Here is a 16,429-nt window from a genome sequence, read left to right on the forward strand (position 1 = left end):
ATCTAAAGGCATATTTATATCGCTGTTCTTCAGATTGTTTAAGGTATTTTCATGATAATAGAGAATATTTTAAATGATTGTATTTGACGAGTGTTGCTTTTTTAAATGCACGTTATAAACGAGTCAAACTCGCAGTGATTTTAGATTGGACTTCCTACTGATCACGGAGCCGAAGTACATGCACAAGCTGTGCATGAAACACAGAATCGAAGCCTTGTGATTCAGAATCGATTTCAGACAGATATTTTTAATGGGAACGCGATGCATCGATGCGCATGCCTACAAGGGTCATAACTGACCCAAATACGGTTACCAAATAATGGTCAAAAATTATCACTGGGGCAGTACCTTTTTAAAAGGTCCTGTACAGTTTAGATAATGCTTTATTAAATAGCAACATGTATTGTATCTTACATAACCTCCACCAAGTTACATTTACACTTACATGTATAATTTGGCAGGCGTTCTTATCCACTGCTGGATAAAGTATGACGGCAATTGTGAAGACCTTAGACATACAGTATGGTTCTTCTGGCCGATGCCGATACCGATATCAAACACTTGTTTACAATACTATACAGTTGGTCTATTAGCTAGTTTATTTCTGCATCAAATTATTTTTACTGAACATGGATTGGATCTAATTAACATCCAACTGACCAACATAATAAGAGAGGCACAAATTAAAACAAATATAATAAGACAGCATGACAACCTTCAAAGGTGATTTTTGCTATTCAGCATTTATTTTAACAACATTAACTCATTTTTTACATATAATGGATTTCTTTATGCAGTTAAATTAATTAATAAACAATCGGTATCGGCCTGTCTCGTGCTAAATCGGCCGATAAATATCGGTGGCCGATACATCGGTGCATCACTAGGACTTTCCTAATTTATTATATTTTAAGTAACTGTAAGAACATACGCAGATCATTTGCTTTCAAGTGCCTAAACGAAAAGTACGTCTTTATAGTCTAAGCTATTTTTCATTCTATTTAGGCATTTAGCAGACACTTTCATCCAAAGCAATTTAAAGGGATAGTTCACCTAAAAATGAAAATAATGTCATTAATGACATTTGCTTAACATCCTGATCCTAGAATCATCTTTATGAGCTTTGATTTTGCTGTGTCATTCTAACAATAAACTTCCTGTGTCATCATGGCTAATTATTTATGCTCAAATTTTGCAGATGCTTTATTACACAGCAACATTTACTGTATAACCTCCACCAAGTTACATTTACACTTACATGTATACTTTGGCAGGTGTTCTTATCCACTGCAACGTGAGAAATAGTTCAAATACAACAATCCGGTTAATGTTTGGCAAATTAAACTTTACATGCTTAAAGGGATCATATTATGAATTTTTTAAGATATAAAATAAGACTTTGGTGTTCCCAGAGTGCATATGTGAAGTTTTATCACAAAGTACCGCACAGATTATAGCACTTAACCTCCTAAGACCTGGATGTCCACATATGTGGACATACAAATTTTTTATGTTTGCACCAAAATACTTAATTCTGTGCAACTGGAATTTGTTGTACACAAACATGGACAAATACACTGCTTCATGTTCTTAGAAAAAATAGGCTAAAATAGACTAAGAAACTATTTAAAACTAATGTACTGAAACTATATGAAACTATTAAAAGAGTGATAAATGAACAAGCTGTTTTTGTTGTATTTGTTGTGCAACTGTATTGCATAGGCAAATTTAATGTTAATAGTCTATTTATGTTTGTTTGACAACATTATATTGTAAGGAAATACATTTTTTTAATTAAAATATGAAATGTTTTAAAAGGGTAGGCATTATAGGCAAGAGCTTCAGCCTACACCTGATTCAGACGGATGTAAATATGTTGTTGCTTGTTAGCTCAACTGTGTTGAACAACTGTTGTCTGTCTGAAAATAAATCATTCATTCATAAAAGTCAGATTTGTACGCTACGACCCCTTTAAAGCATGTACAGAAACTGTAAAAGGCAGTCGCCTGTAGAGGGAGACTGCGGTTTATAAAAGTCGCTGCTCCTTGGTATAGAGATATTCTATAAAAATGGCTTATTAAATATGCAAGTGCTGCTATCATGATCAAAAGTCTCGTTCGGTCACACACTGGTTCAATGTTATTTGCATTTTCATAACTGTATTCATGATAGGCTACACAACAAAACAGATATTTAGCTTTGTGAAACTTTTCCTTTCTCTGTAATTTAAATCTATTTATTTTATCTATTTTGAATGCAATTAGATTTTATACTGACATAACGGATCAAGGGTTACTTCCTGTGTGTTATACACACCCAGATCATTACTTCACAGATTCCCGAAGTCTTGATGACACATCTCACTCGCTTAAGGTTAGGGGGTTTTATATATTAAATTGTATATTTTAAATATTAAAAGAAACAGTATTTTGGATATTTGGTTGTTGTAAATTAAAACTATTTATTCACAGGTTTTCGTGTGTGTTAATTTAATATTCTTAAAAGAGAAACTGAAACTTTTTTCTTCTCTTCCCTGCGTATCTTCCTGTTAATGTTCCACGTGCTCTTCTGTAACAGCGAACATATGTCTGTAACGTACAGTTAGATACAGTATCTTAGAAAAAGTACCTGTTCCACTACTATTGGTTATGTAACAGTACGTGAGATTGTTTGGTGTTTGTGAAATGTTGTACTTAATTTTTGTGACAAGTAATTAGACGATTTCTTTAAGACGTTACGCAATCTACCGTAGCAAATGAGAACAGAGCTCCTTTGATTGGCTGGTGCATGTCAGGCTGCATGTTTTCTTACTGCAGGAACAGTAGAGAACTGATACATGTATGTGAAACCTCTGATCAGCAATATTTTAACATTTTATTAATTCTTTTTTATTTTTAAAGACTTGGAAACTGACATTCATATTTGTATTTTCACACATTGGTTATTGTATTTCTTCAGATATTTTTCAGGGTCAGTTTACTGCAGCCAGGCTTTTGACTCATACGAAGAAAAGGGAGAGTATTACCCAAGTTTTGATATCCCTACACTGGTTGCCTGTTTTGGTTTTGTTGATGGTTTTAAAGCATTGTATGGTATTGCTCCAAAATGTATTGTTGCCCTTTGAGACCTTATTAAAAGTGTTAAAAAATGTGTGTTTACTTTTGTTGTATTAATGAATTATGCTGGGAAGCACTTTGCACAGCATTTGTTTTAAATGTGTTATTCTTTGCGTTTTATTGCAAATATTTTATGGTACGGTTTTTTTAATACAGTATGTCAGTTTAAAAATTCTTTTCAAAAATATATTTAAAAACAAAAATTATTATTTCTGCTCATATTTCGAGTTTCTTTTTAAATAGTTTAACACTCCACACATTCTATTCAAACTGTTTTTTATTGTTTCTTGTAGGCATACAATGGATCTAAATGGATACTTCAAAAGAATTGGTTTTACAGGCCATTTTGACAAAGCTGACCTGGACACCTTGTCCACTATTCACAAGCTGCATGTTATGAATATTCCATTTGAGAATCTCAGTATTCACTGTGGAGAGAAGAACACCTTGAACCTGCCAATAATATATAATAAAATTGTCAAGACCAATCGTGGAGGATCTTGTTGTGAAAATAACATCTTGTTCTCATGGGTCCTTAGAGAGATGGGCTACAAATACACTACACTAAGCTCCAGGCTGTTCAACGTGCATAAAAATGATTATAACTCCATGGAGACTCATCTTATAAATTTGGTGGAGATTGATAGTAAAGGTTACATTGCTGATGTAAGCTATGGGGTGTCAGGCCAAATCTGGCATCCCTTAGAACTGATCTCAGGAAAAGACCAGCCACAGCCTCCAGGCGTGTTCCGCCTCCTAAATGATGGGGCGATGTGGGTTCTGGAAAAGACCAGAAGAAAGCAACTGGTCCAAGAACAGACTTTTGCTAATTCTAGCCTCATTGACAAGCGCCTAACAAAAATAATATATCAGTTCACATTAACCCCACGTGATACAGAATACTTTCTGGAGACATTAGAGTGGCTGCAGACAAGCCCAGAGTCTTTGTTCATACTCAAATCCATTTGCTCCCTTCAAACTCCCAAAGGCTTCAGAGCTCTGGTTGGCTGGACTTTCAGCGAGGTCACATTTAACCCACATGAGGACACAGACTTGGTGGAGATGAAAGAAATCCCAGACTGTGAGATAGAGGCTTTGTTAAAAGAAAAGTTTAAATTAGTGTTAATGAATAAATTTGCACCTAAAAACAAAGGAACTTATTGCATATAGCAATTGCAAATGTTTGTGCCATAAAACAGTATTTAAATAAAATTAAAATATTACTACATATGTCAAGTTTTGTAAACAAATATAAATAAAAGCATTAAATAAACGTTATGTTATGACTCATGACTATGAATTTTTCAGTTATAAAGAGTAAAGAAAATGCTAAGAACGAAAATATTTGATAAAATAAACCAAGCGGATGAGACTTAGTTGTGTTCGACTTTATGCAGTCGAGCGACCTATGACATCCAAATGTCGCGATATGACTTTCGCAATATAGCTTTAGAAATGCTCTCGCGATACTTTGATGCCATATGCCTACGGCCTGCGCAGCGCCGCATGAACATGCCTTTTAACCCAGTAGTGACAGAGGGACGAGATTTCTTTAACATGTGACGCAATATGCTGTAGCCAATGAGAACAGAGCTTCCTTGATTGGCTCACGCAGCCTGACCGCAGCTGCGTGTTTCTGCAGGCCTGGAGAGAGCGATTATAACACTGAGGGGACAAGCAATGAATTCATTAGAGCAAGCCGAAGGTATTTTACAAACACTTCAACTATTATTTTAGTGCACAGATCTCAAAGTGTCATCGTCAATTGTTAGTAAACTTCGTTATGTCTGTGTGTTGTGTCATGTCAGGTTTATTGTACTGACACTGGGCTGCTAGCATCTAAGCTAAGACTGTTTTAAAAGTTAGAAGAAACATTAATTTTGTTACACATGTATGTATTTATGAGAAACAGCATGCAGCATGTAAACCGAAAATCGAGGCTTTCAAAAGCAATACGTGTGTCCTGTTGATGACAGCCTTTTGTGGCATAGCTTTAAATATCAGATTGTCCAGTGATATGCTAATATGAGTGTCTGTCAGAGGTACGTGTAACAATGTGTATTTTTTTTAACTACACTTAACATAAGAAGTTGCACATTATTTGTTGGGTACAAGAGATTTTTTTCTGTCTTTTAGGTCAATTAATATCTTTCCTAATCTTTGCGTTTTGCTCATGTGTACAGCTCATGTGTACAGGGTTTTGCTATTCCACTAATTTCTGTCTTGTCTTGTTGCTGTCTCTTATAGTGATGACATTTGTGTGCTTCTGAATTTGTTTAATGTCAATTTATAGAGGACTTAACATAATGAAGAGCATTATTTAACATTATGAGTCACTTTATTGCAGAGCAGCGTGGGGGCTCCTAAAGATGTTCAGTGAAGGTTCAGCTCAGATTTTTGGGGGGACAAATTCTTTCACACACAGTATAATAAACCATTCCTACGTACTGTAGACTTCACTTTGTGCACATGGTTTTATTATTCTGGAACAGAAAGATCCCTGATCAAACTGCCAGAACAATGTTGGATTCTTTTGACTGTAATGTAGATGTTGTTGTTTGACTCGCATGTTTAGGTCACTGATTTGCTGATGCACTTCTTTCTTTCTCTACAGACCTGAAGGCTTTTGAAAGGAGACTGACAGAGTATGTGTCTTGTTTACAGCCAGCTACAGGCCGGTGGCGCAGTAAGTCTCTCCAGCCTATTTGGTTTACTCTTTATTATATACACAAAAGTTGCTCTATATACAACAGTTACATTGTGATTGTATTGAACACACAATCATTATACAATTGTATATACAATTTAACATATTTCTTAACTTGAAATAATGCATATTGTACCCTTACACGGTCTAATCTTATTTTGTAAATGTTTGCTTTTTTTTGTAGTGATTCTGATTGTTGTGTCTGTGTGCACAGCTACCGGAGCCTGGAATTGGCTTATAGATCCAGACACTCAGAAAGTAATATTATGAGATTAACTAATAATTTTATGGAAACACTTTACAATAACTTTGTATGTGTTGCATAGCTCTCATTATGCCCTACAGATGTTTGTCTCTCATTTCCTTTTTTCCCACAGGTTTCTTTCTTCTCATCTTTATGGAATCATCCATTTTTCACAATCAGCTGTGTGACTCTCATCGCCTTATTCTTTGCTGGAATACATAAACGAGTTGTTGCTCCATCAATGTATCCTCAAAAATGCTCATATTCTTTATATGGACGGTTTCCCAGACACGGCTTATTCTAGTCTTAGACTAAAATTCATGTTTAAGCTGCCGTAATTTTAAAAACACCTTGTACTGACATATCTTAACACATCAATGCCCTTTCCAAGGCGTAGTACTGGATTAATCTAAACCCTTTCCGGGAAACCGCCTCACAGTGTTGCATGATTTATTATTGGTCCGTGTACTAGGCCCTGTCTCCACCGGAGCACCTAAACACAGCTGTCAAGCGCTTAGCTAAAAACACCTGGCTGTGGGCGTTTGCCAGCATTTTTTCAGCTAAGCCCTTTGTTTGCTATGATGCTGCTGTTTTGTTTATCGGTCACTGTATGATGCACTGATTGGTTGGTGAGGTATTTGTCTCGCCCCCCTCCACTTTCATTGCACCACTGAGTGAAAAGTGGCATTAATGAGCTCAGCGTTTCACCCAAAGTTTAACATTTCAACTCTGAACGTGGACAAAAACTGCCAGCTGCTGTTTTTTTTTTAAAGTGCTGTGCTTTCATTAGAAACAATTGAAAACATACACCCGACACAGGTAAAATGTTGTGGTGGACACAGGGTCCTTAAAATTAGACTCTCCATTAGACAGGCAAAAGGATCTTTCCTTAACCTAATGTTGCAGTATTGCTGCTCGCTGCCGGACAGTACTAGCAGAATATAACATGTCGTGTGATGATGTGAGTACTTTAAACAATTTTCTTTTGTAATTTCTCTCTGTTTTATGACTACCATGAAACATGTTGTGTATGAACATTTTAGTTTTGTTTCCTCCTATATTCTAGACGGGAAAACTTATTCTGAAGCCGCGGCCTCATATCCAATAGCACTTTGGAAGAGAGAGGATTGAAGAGTATATCATATCATATAATATTAATTACTGAGATTGCACACGGGCCTCGATGCAAGAAGATTATCCAAAGTGTATGGGAGTTGATCTCACACACACACAATTCCCACTGCAATTTATAAAGGAACAATGGGAACTCAAAAGGAAATGCCCCTCTTGAAGAAGACCAGTGTTTCTGCAATTTTAGATAACATCTCTCATACTATATTTCTTATTTTTCTTTTGAAAAATCTGGAGTTTTATTTGATTGTGGATTTTGATATCCTCATTTGTAATGCCATGGTCTAATTTTAGATGAATATGGTATTTGTATTTTAAGCAATTTGCTGAACACATAAATAAATATTAAATTGTAGATAACTGTTCACTTTACAATGACTTAAATACGGAATGTTTTTAGAATGTCATGCCTATGACTTGCTGCTTTTTGTTGTTATTTTTAAAAGACTTTTATGCGACCAAAGGCTGCACCAGTTGTTTAACATTAAAGGGAAATAGGCAAACGCGTCTTAGTTTGGACTCTTGGTTGACCAAGGTTTTATTTACTTAACTAAGTGACTTGTGTTGGCAATAAAAAGGTTTGTTGAACGGATTTTGTTGGTGTGATCATTGAGACACGCGCATGACGCGTCGTCTCCGAAGGTTTTGTTCTGTAGTACCTAATGAGCTCAGTCGGCCACCGTACAGCTAGTAAACATGGCGTCCGACGAAGACGGCGATGAGGATTTTGTGACTTTTGGAACTCCGTTAGAGCCTCTGGAGGAAGGTATTATAATCATATACCAATGCTATCAATAATAAAGTTGTCATTCGGATGAATTTTAAGACGTTTGACACAAAATAGCATTAAATGATAAACTGTCAAGTCGCAGCTGTAGAGATTCATGGTGTGCGTTTATCTCAGACGAACCCATCAGAAAACCGATACCTGTGCACGAGCAGACAGTTAAAGATGAGAAAGGTCGTTACAAAAGATTTCACGGAGCCTTCGCCGGTGGTTTTTCCGCTGGTTACTTCAACACAGTGGGCTCTAAAGAAGGTCAGTTACCCTCATTCCTGTACTGTTTTAATCTATCTAATCAGGGGTTTCGTGGTCAAACTGTCCTGCCTGCTTTTAGGCTGGACACCATCAACATTCGTATCATCCCGACAGCAAAAGGCAGAGAAACAAAATGCTAGACCAGAGGACTTTATGGATGAGGAGGTTAGTGTGTGTGATCATCACAGCTCTCTTACTGAACCCTCAGATCTGCAAAGTGCTCAAGTCTGTAAGTGCTTGTGACTGTGTTTACTTTAGGATTTTGGTGAGCATGGTATTGCCCCACAAGAGATTGTCACTACAGTTGATTTTGCCTCGGAGAAACGGGATCAGATCAAGGACAAAGCACGAGCTGTCAACTTTCTTGCTGCTCCCATACCTGGGGACACTGGACTGCTGGAGGAGCTTATTGCTCCTGCACGGTACTTATCTGTCTAATTAATGTGGACACATTTTTTATTCACCGTTGCCCACTAATATATGTATTTGGGATTGTATCATTTATAGGTCATCTATTGGTGTGCAGCTACTGAGGAAAATGGGCTGGAAAGATGGCCAGGGAGTCGGGCCACGGCTAAAGAGAAAGCAATCCAAACAAAATGAGAGTCAGTATTACTATATTGTACTATATTATTCTGAGATGCTAGCGCTTGGTTTTGTAATACCTGTTAGCATTTCAAAATGTTTAACTTGTTTTTTCTCATCTTTCAGAAAGTGCAGGTAGATCTTATGGCTGTGCATTACCGCCCAATGGATCAGAGGAGTCAGAGGTGGATGCAACCTAATGTGTAGAGATTTTATAACAATAATTTGAAGAGTATGATGTGAAAATGATCCCAGTTTTTAGTTTTAATTCTAAATCCTTATTTACTGCTAGGCTCCCCCATAGTCAGACTGACAAACTTGTATTTTTTTCATCCAGGACGATGATGATGATGATGAATTTGCTCCGGAGAATGTGACCTTTGCCCCCAAAGATGTGATTCCAGTGGACTTCACCCCTAAAGTTGACTCTCATGGTCTGGGTTACCGGGGACTTAACCCCCTTCAGGCCCTGAGCGGTGGATTAGGTTCAGGGCAGCTAGACCTCTTTATGCTTCATTCTGACAAAACAACCAGCTTGATCGGGGATAAGAAGTCAGGAAAGCAGCAAAGAGGTGGGATTGCAGGACAGGTAAGGCCAAGGGGTTTAAAAGGATTAGATATTTAATTTAGAGTGCTTACAGAAGTGAAATTGATTCAATAATTCTGTTGAAAGTGTCAGTGCTGACGCCCAACATGTGTATAGGCATTTGGAGTCGGAGCAATGGAGGAGGAAGATGATGATATTTATCATAAAGACTCCATGTCCAACTATGATGCCGTGCTGGGAGGAGAAGAGCCAGGGGATGGGCTCTACGGATGGACTGCCCCTCAGCAGTATACCAAAAAGAAAAATGGTTTGTGACAGGATGTCCTCAACTGTGTTTTTTTTTCATAATATCATCATGCTTAAAGATTTTATTTGTTTCAAATAAAGGAACGTCAGAAACATTATAAACTCCTAAAATCGTATCATCTTACAGATTCAAATCGAGATGCTGCCTATTTAGGCCGAATTTTGGAGGGGTTCACACTGGCCTCCAAAGTCACATCAGAGATGAAAACAGTAATACACTTATCATTTATAATAACCCTATGATTCAATTATTCATTTAACTTTAAAGTGTAAGCTGTGCAGTTACATTAGAAAACGTCTGTTTTCCAGGTATATCCTCCCCCTGATTTGCCACGTGATTATCGCCCTGTACATTATTTCCGGCCTGTGGTTGATTCATCTTCTGTGAGCCCCATTGTTGCCCAGGCGCTGCAGGCTTCACGTGGATACCTGTCACAGGATACACCCAAGCAAGGCCGTCACACTTTGGATTCCTCTCAGAGACGTGAATTGCTTGGAGAGACGTCTCTACAGGGTAAAGATGTATTTGTCAGAGAGTATTGTTCGAATAGTAATCCACAATTGACTGCAAAGTGAATTTAGGTCTTGGCTGCTATTTTTAAAAGCTCAATTTTGGCACAGAACAGCCGCTTTTTACATCTCAGTCAAGTCCTGTCCTACATTTTTTTTGTGTGTTGAATATCTCTTTTAAGACAGGAAAAAATCATATTGTGTGGACTTTAAAGAGCACCTATTTCATTGCTAAAAAACAATGTTATTTTGTGTATTTGGTATAATACAATGTGTTTGCGTGGTTTATGGTTAAAAACATACCGTACATTTTTGTAGCTCCCGATTTCACTCTCTTCCTGAAACGCCCGGATTTGAAAAGCTCTGTGTCCTCTGATTGGCCAGCTAATCTGTGCTTTATGATTGGCCTGAATACCTCTGACATCAGCCGGAAACGTGACGCTCCTTACCATGCTTGAAAGATTCGGTTGCTAACAGAAGTTAACTTACAGACTTACAGTCCGAATCGGGAGGAATTATGATAATGTCGGTCGTGTCTACATCAACAATCCCAGAAAGTAAACGGTTGCCTACAATCCGTGTGTTTGTTGTAGTCCGAGAAAAGACATTTAGGTTGGAGACGATAACTTGCATCATCGTTTACTTTGGGGTTTGTACCTTTTTCATATCATTAACATGTACTTACACACCAAAGGAAATGTGAAATAGTGTATCAGACAATAGGTGCTCTTTAAAAGAAGGTTTTTCAAGGTTTCATTTCTATAAATTAATAGCTTTCCAAGAACAGTTCATAACCCAAAAGTCATCTTAAATTCAGTTACCCGCTTATCTTTTTAACCCCGCCTGTTTGGATGTGCACTTGTGTGTGTTTGTGTTCTGCAGGACCAAGTTCTGTGTTTGAGCTGCTTGGCAGCGAGGAAAGGGAGAGGCTGAATGAGATTCGCAGAGCATCCAAAGAGCAGAATAGGTCTCAAAGAGATCTTTCTTCAGCTGTAGATCGTGCTGAGGTGGTGGCTTCAGCGAAAGCTGCTGTTCTGCAGGCTCTGTCCAACCGTTTTCAGTCAGCCGGCCCGCAGTCTGACTCCCAAAATCAACCCCAGCCATCTTCTGAGATGCAGATGGCTTTAAACGCCTGGTCCGGTCCCACAGCAGATGCCAGCAAAACATTTAAACCATTTGCAAAGAATCCTCAGAAACAGGCTCGCTATGATCTGTACATCAGCCGACTCAAACAGGGTGACAGAGGTAAAAAATATATATATTATCTTGACTTTGCCTAATTATTCTTTGCCTGTACCTGATTTTGGCTTTGTGTGGTGGTCGCTTGCAGATGCGGTGGAGTCGAGTCTGGACACTTCCATGACGGAGTGGGAGAGAGGGAGAGAAAGGGAGGAATTTGTACGTGCTGCGTTACTTTATAAGCCAAGCAACTCATCTCTCTCCTCACGTTTTACACGTGCCAAGCATGAGGATGACACCGACAGTGTGGAGGTCCCAGCGGAACAGGAGGTAAAGGGGCTCTTCCTTGAGTATTTTTGGCATTGCTCTCTGCGTTTAATCAGTTACAAATCGAGGAAAATAGTTCAGTGACAGTGCAACTGAAATGTTGATTCTTAATTCTTGTTTTGTCTACTGTATAGCTTCATGTTAGTGTCCTTTTATGCATTTCCTCTATCCATCTCAGAATGATGTAGATGATAAGCAGGCCGCTGTGAAGATGAAGATGTTTGGGCAGCTGACCAGAGAAACGTTTGAGTGGCACCCTGATAAACTATTGTGCAAGAGATTCAATGTCCCAGATCCTTACCCAGGGTGAGACACTGATTGAATAAAATCACACTGTGTACCTTAAAGCCTGTTTCAACACATGACTCATGTGCCAAATATATGCACAGGGTGCAGTTATTGCAATTGTTTTATCGTTTGTCTCTTTTTGTTGCCAGGGTCCAGTACAGTGGGAATGCCTAAAGTAAAGAGAGATAAGTACTCAGTCTTTAACTTCCTGACCATACCTGAAAACAGCCAGGTTATCAGTGCTCCAAACCCTCCCAGCACCAGTACAACCCTTCCCCATACAGCTTCTAATAAGAAATCCAGGTGGGACGTACCAGAGCAGGTTTCCAAACCTCAAGACCCACTCAGTGCATTCCTCAGTGAAGCTCGAAGCGAGGTATCGACGGTTCAGCAGGCCGCAACTGGAGTTAAGAGCCAGACAGACTCATCTGCCACTCCAGAGGTACCAATGGGTTTTAATTGTGTATGTTAATTTATAATATTTTTATTATGGACAGTTGTTGGTTCAGGATAATCTGACTGACATGGTGTACACAGACAAAAATAAAATTATAAAAACATTCAGGAGCTCTGAAGGCTAAGGTAGCTTGTTGTAAATTAGGTACCCAGTACAGCATCATCTGAAGAGCAGCAGAGTGAGCAGAAGACTGAAAAAGAGGAGGAGAAAGATGAAGATGAAGAAGAAGAAGAAGAGGTGAGGCCTCCAATGGATCTCTTTAAAGCCATCTTTGCCAGTTCATCAGATGAGAAGAGCTCATCTTCATCTGAAGATGATAGTGAAGAAGAAGAAGAGGTGAACCCAACAACATCTGATCCAATCAAAAGCACTACAGGCAGATTGGACCCATCCATCAAAATTCAGGACACTCCTGATCTCAGCAAAGTCACAGGTAAAGTCTTAAGGCGTTTAAAAGAAGAAAATCCAATATTATTTTCATAGAGTTATTAACTTTCTTTTCTACTTCTCAGATATAAAGCATTTTAAAACCCAGAGTGTGCCGTCTGCTGATATAACAGAACAAAAAGCTCAGTCCTCTGTAAAGCCTCCTGCTAAATCTGGCGAACTGGATGAAGAAGAGTTTGGCCCCAGATTACCACCTCCCGGTCAGTTACTAGCTGCATAATGTTGAACACTTTAGGTGTAGACTGTTTGTTAGGATTTGTTGGGTTAGGCGTGATCTAGTTTTGTTGTGCTGTGATGATAAAGTTATAAGAGTTTATGTGAGATCTTTTTTGGAGTTATGAACCACTTTGTGTGGATGTTATGGTATATATAAATATTCAGGTTTTACTTCTTTCCTTTTTTAGGGCTTGTGCTACCTGCATACTCACCACAGTCAAAAAAACAGAAGAAGAAAGATAAAGAGAAACACAAGGCTAAGAAAGACCATAAACACAAGAAAGAGAAAAAGGTACAGAAAAAACGGACGAATATGGTTTGACCAACAGTCTGCTTTGCAAGTTACACTACTTATAGATGCACCTTTTCATTTGTCTGTCTTTAACTTTTCTTTAGAAGAAGAAGAACAAGAAACATAAGCATAAAGGTAAACATAAGAAGAAAGTTGAGGAGTCTAACAGCAGCTCAGATGACTCTGACTCCAACAGTGAAGATGAATCTAGAGATGTTTCTACAAGTGAACTACTTCAGAGGTCAGAGCGGTTTATAATGCATCAAAGTTATCTTGATCTATGTGTGGCTTGAAATATTCTAATCTCTTTCTCTTTATCTCTTTGACTTAGGTTGAAAAAGCTCAGGGACAAGAGAAGTTAGACCTTTCGAGGATTACGTCTCACAAATACATAAAATAATGTGTGTGCGCTCTGTGTGTGCGCGTCTGTCTGTGCGTCTGGGTGTGCGCGTGTGTGGTAGGTGGTATACTTTTAGCACCTACTAGCAATTTTTTATGTTGTCAGATGATTTTGATTAAAAAATGAAATTAAGAGCTGAATGTTTATTATAGTCACATGAGCGCAATATTCACTTCACATGAACAGCAGTGTTTTCTTCTAATGTGAATGTAATTTGTTAGAATTGGTTTTACTAAATTACATGTCTTACATTTTGCCACATGATTTTCCTCCTATTTCCTCCTAATAGTCCTTAAAGGTGTGACACCTATTGAGCCTTACAGCAGAGTGTGTGTATATATATATATATATATATATGTATGTGTATATGTGTGTGTGTATGTGTGTGTGTAAATATGGAGGAAATATGCTTAATATTTATTACAGCGTAACTGTAAAATCACACTAAAACAATCATTTGTTTTTTGTCCCAAATGTACAACATTCTGTGAGGAAAATGCTTGTAAAATTGCATCGCCCTCCCGAAGCTGATGATCTTCCTTAACTTTATATACAGTGTGTCACAAAAGTGAGTACACATTCACATTTCAACAAATATTTTAGTATATCTTCTCACAGGACAATGCTATAGAAATTAAATTTTGATATATTTTAGAGTTGTATAGATTTGCTGTCCTCTAAAATAACTTAACATAGCCATTAATGTCAAAATAGATGGCAACAAAAGTAAGTACACACTAAGTCAGGGGTCACCAATCCTGGTCCTGGAGGGCCGGGTAGCTTAATTAGCCTCTTCAGGTGTGTTTGATTAAGATTGGAGCTAAACTCTGCAGAGACACCGGCCCTCCAGGATTGGTGACCCCTGCCCTAAGTGATAATAGATGTATATCGTTTAACCATGCAAAGCCACTTCCTATTCATTATTTTCATGTTACAAATGTGTGTATCTTGTATTAGAGCACTTGAAAACCGAACAGTATTGTTGCGTATTGTCTGAGCACTGACTATTTGACCTTTTTCTGCAACATATAACGCAATGTTGGCAGCATTCATGCATCTGATGTTGAAGCCAGCTTCTGCACCTGATGCACAACACAAGGGCTCCGCTTCTTTGATCGGCCCTTTCATGTCCTTTTCCAAGTGGAAACAGTCTTGGAAAATGTATACATATATACACTATATTACCAAAAGTTTTGGGACACCCCTCCAAATCATTGAATTCATGTGTTCCAATCACTTCCAATGAAAGGAACTTTTAATGCTTCATCGTACAAAGACATTTTGGACAATTTCATGCTCCCTACTTTGTGGGAACAGTTTAGGGATGGGCCCCTTCCTGTTCCACCATGATTGTGCACCAGTGCACAAAGCAAGGTCCTTAAAGACATGGATGAGCGAGTTTGGTGTGAAGGAACTTGAATGGTCTGCACAGAGTCCTGAGCTCAACCCAATAGAACATCTCTGGTGTGATTTTGGGATTCTTAGCCATAACTTTGTCACCAAGGATTTTCATTCAGGATTAGATTACTCTGGACTGGCCATTTCATTATTTCACTGCTTTATCCCGTTTGGCTGTGTGAGAGGGGCTATTGAGTTGCATGAAAATTGTTGGCTATTTGGGCGATGAACGCAGGAACCTCATGTTACCGCAGGAGGTTCTGATAAACACTTGCATTCACTATTCCAAAACATCCTCAAACCATGACACTTTCTCCTCCACCTTTCAATGACTTCTTTGTGCACATTGGGTTTGACAATGAACATGTTGCCCAAATAAATTAAACTTCCTTATATCGACCTGTCATTCTGGGGGACTTTGATAAGTTAGTGACATTGTAAAGATACAATATTTTAGAAATCACAGATTTGAAACTTCTTTTGCTATGGATGGGTCATGCCTTTGGCCTTCAAACTGCTGTGTGAAGGTTTCAGTGACATCTTAAAATTAGTAAAAAATTGAAAGTTAGGCTGCCAGGTTTGTCAGATAATTAAAGAAATTAGCACTAGGTGTCAGATTAACACCAGCAACTGGTAGCTATCAGAAAGTGTTCTCTAATTTTGATCAGTGTTCTTTTACTAAAATCTCAAAGTTTTTTGGGAACGTCACAGTTGCATATAGCTACATGCATTACACGTTGTATAAGTGCGTAGTAAGTACTTCAAAGAATACGCTAAACTCATAACTGGTTTATACATATTAAAACAAACATCGAGTAGAGCGGATTCGGATGTATGTATATACATACAGCGACCAATCGCGTGGTGGCGCCGTGGCTTAGATGGTTAAAGCGCCTGTCTAGTAAACAGGAGATCCTGGGTTCGAATCCCAGCGGTGCCTTTTAATACTAAGTTAGTTGAACTGTTGTTTTCGATTAAGATTTTACACAAAAAAGCGCTGTTGTGTGCAATTAAACAAAGATTTTGTAAAGGATTTATTTTAATTAAAAGTGCAATCTACTTAAGTGCGATTTAGAAATTGAACGATATTTTGCACTGTATAATTATATACAACAAGTTGTGCGGATTTTCTTTTCAAGCAACTCCCTTTAAAATATTGTGGTGTTTTACATGTAAAGAAATTAATACACGTCATGGTTTTCAACTATTCATCCTCCGTCCACGAGAAGGCATGCTTTCA

General features: G+C 38.1%; 3 protein-coding genes and 1 non-coding gene across 5 annotated transcripts; all 4 read left to right on the forward strand.

Moving 5' to 3' along the window:
* Nucleotides 1-2,281: 2,281 nt before the first annotated feature.
* LOC129444933 (arylamine N-acetyltransferase, pineal gland isozyme NAT-10) lies at nt 2,282-4,376 on the forward strand. The gene is made up of 2 exons (XM_055205964.2): nt 2,282-2,373; nt 3,410-4,376. The coding sequence occupies exons 1-2, from the start codon at nt 2,351-2,353 to the stop codon at nt 4,284-4,286; spliced, it is 900 nt and encodes a 299-aa protein (XP_055061939.2). The 5' UTR covers nt 2,282-2,350; the 3' UTR covers nt 4,287-4,376.
* Nucleotides 4,377-4,666: 290 nt separating this feature from the next.
* On the forward strand, nt 4,667-7,790 carry cnep1r1 (CTD nuclear envelope phosphatase 1 regulatory subunit 1). The gene is made up of 6 exons (XM_055205991.2): nt 4,667-4,821; nt 5,731-5,802; nt 6,008-6,081; nt 6,201-6,310; nt 6,974-7,028; nt 7,134-7,790. Exons 1-6 carry the CDS (start codon nt 4,797-4,799, stop codon nt 7,173-7,175), a joined length of 378 nt encoding a protein of 125 aa, XP_055061966.1. The 5' UTR covers nt 4,667-4,796; the 3' UTR covers nt 7,176-7,790.
* A 36-nt stretch (nt 7,791-7,826) lies between these two features.
* gpatch1 (G patch domain containing 1) lies at nt 7,827-14,005 on the forward strand. 2 transcript variants are annotated; one of them, XM_073859055.1, is made up of 19 exons: nt 7,827-7,964; nt 8,103-8,237; nt 8,317-8,402; nt 8,496-8,659; nt 8,745-8,842; nt 8,949-9,007; nt 9,160-9,411; nt 9,526-9,676; nt 9,803-9,885; nt 9,985-10,189; nt 11,068-11,430; nt 11,516-11,694; nt 11,870-11,992; nt 12,125-12,421; nt 12,581-12,869; nt 12,949-13,083; nt 13,288-13,391; nt 13,499-13,632; nt 13,723-14,005. In XM_073859055.1, the coding sequence occupies exons 1-19, from the start codon at nt 7,895-7,897 to the stop codon at nt 13,751-13,753; spliced, it is 2,958 nt and encodes a 985-aa protein (XP_073715156.1). In that variant the 5' UTR covers nt 7,827-7,894; the 3' UTR covers nt 13,754-14,005. The 2 variants fall into 2 exon arrangements, with proteins under 2 accessions (XP_073715156.1, XP_073715157.1); XM_073859056.1 differs by having other exon boundaries at nt 7,892-7,964; nt 13,496-13,632.
* A 2,050-nt stretch (nt 14,006-16,055) lies between these two features.
* On the forward strand, nt 16,056-16,129 carry trnat-agu (transfer RNA threonine (anticodon AGU)). Its single transcript has one exon. It is a non-coding gene; the product is annotated as a tRNA-Thr (tRNA).
* Nucleotides 16,130-16,429: the final 300 nt, after the last annotated feature.

The sequence above is a fragment of the Misgurnus anguillicaudatus genome, chromosome 21 (assembly GCF_027580225.2).
Source record: "Misgurnus anguillicaudatus chromosome 21, ASM2758022v2, whole genome shotgun sequence".
NCBI classification, from domain to species: Eukaryota; Metazoa; Chordata; class Actinopteri; order Cypriniformes; family Cobitidae; genus Misgurnus; species Misgurnus anguillicaudatus.

What these genes read in the sequence shown, in the direction of transcription:
- gpatch1 (XM_073859056.1), top strand. Translation starts at nt 7,895, where the DNA reads ATGGCGTCCGACGAAGACGGCGATGAGGATTTTGTGACTTTTGGAACT. An exon ending in TGGAGAGACGTCTCTACAGG is followed by an intron (nt 10,190 to 11,067) that starts GTAAAGATGTAT and finishes TGTGTTCTGCAG; the next exon opens with GACCAAGTTCTGTGTTTGAG. An exon ending in ACTCAAACAGGGTGACAGAG is followed by an intron (nt 11,431 to 11,515) that starts GTAAAAAATATA and finishes GGTCGCTTGCAG; the next exon opens with ATGCGGTGGAGTCGAGTCTG.
- cnep1r1 (XM_055205991.2), top strand. Translation starts at nt 4,797, where the DNA reads ATGAATTCATTAGAGCAAGCCGAAG. An exon ending in TAGATCCAGACACTCAGAAA is followed by an intron (nt 6,082 to 6,200) that starts GTAATATTATGA and finishes TTTTTCCCACAG; the next exon opens with GTTTCTTTCTTCTCATCTTT. An exon ending in ATAACATGTCGTGTGATGAT is followed by an intron (nt 7,029 to 7,133) that starts GTGAGTACTTTA and finishes CCTATATTCTAG; the next exon opens with ACGGGAAAACTTATTCTGAA.
- LOC129444933 (XM_055205964.2), top strand. Translation starts at nt 2,351, where the DNA reads ATGACACATCTCACTCGCTTAAG. An exon ending in ACACATCTCACTCGCTTAAG is followed by an intron (nt 2,374 to 3,409) that starts GTTAGGGGGTTT and finishes TGTTTCTTGTAG; the next exon opens with GCATACAATGGATCTAAATG.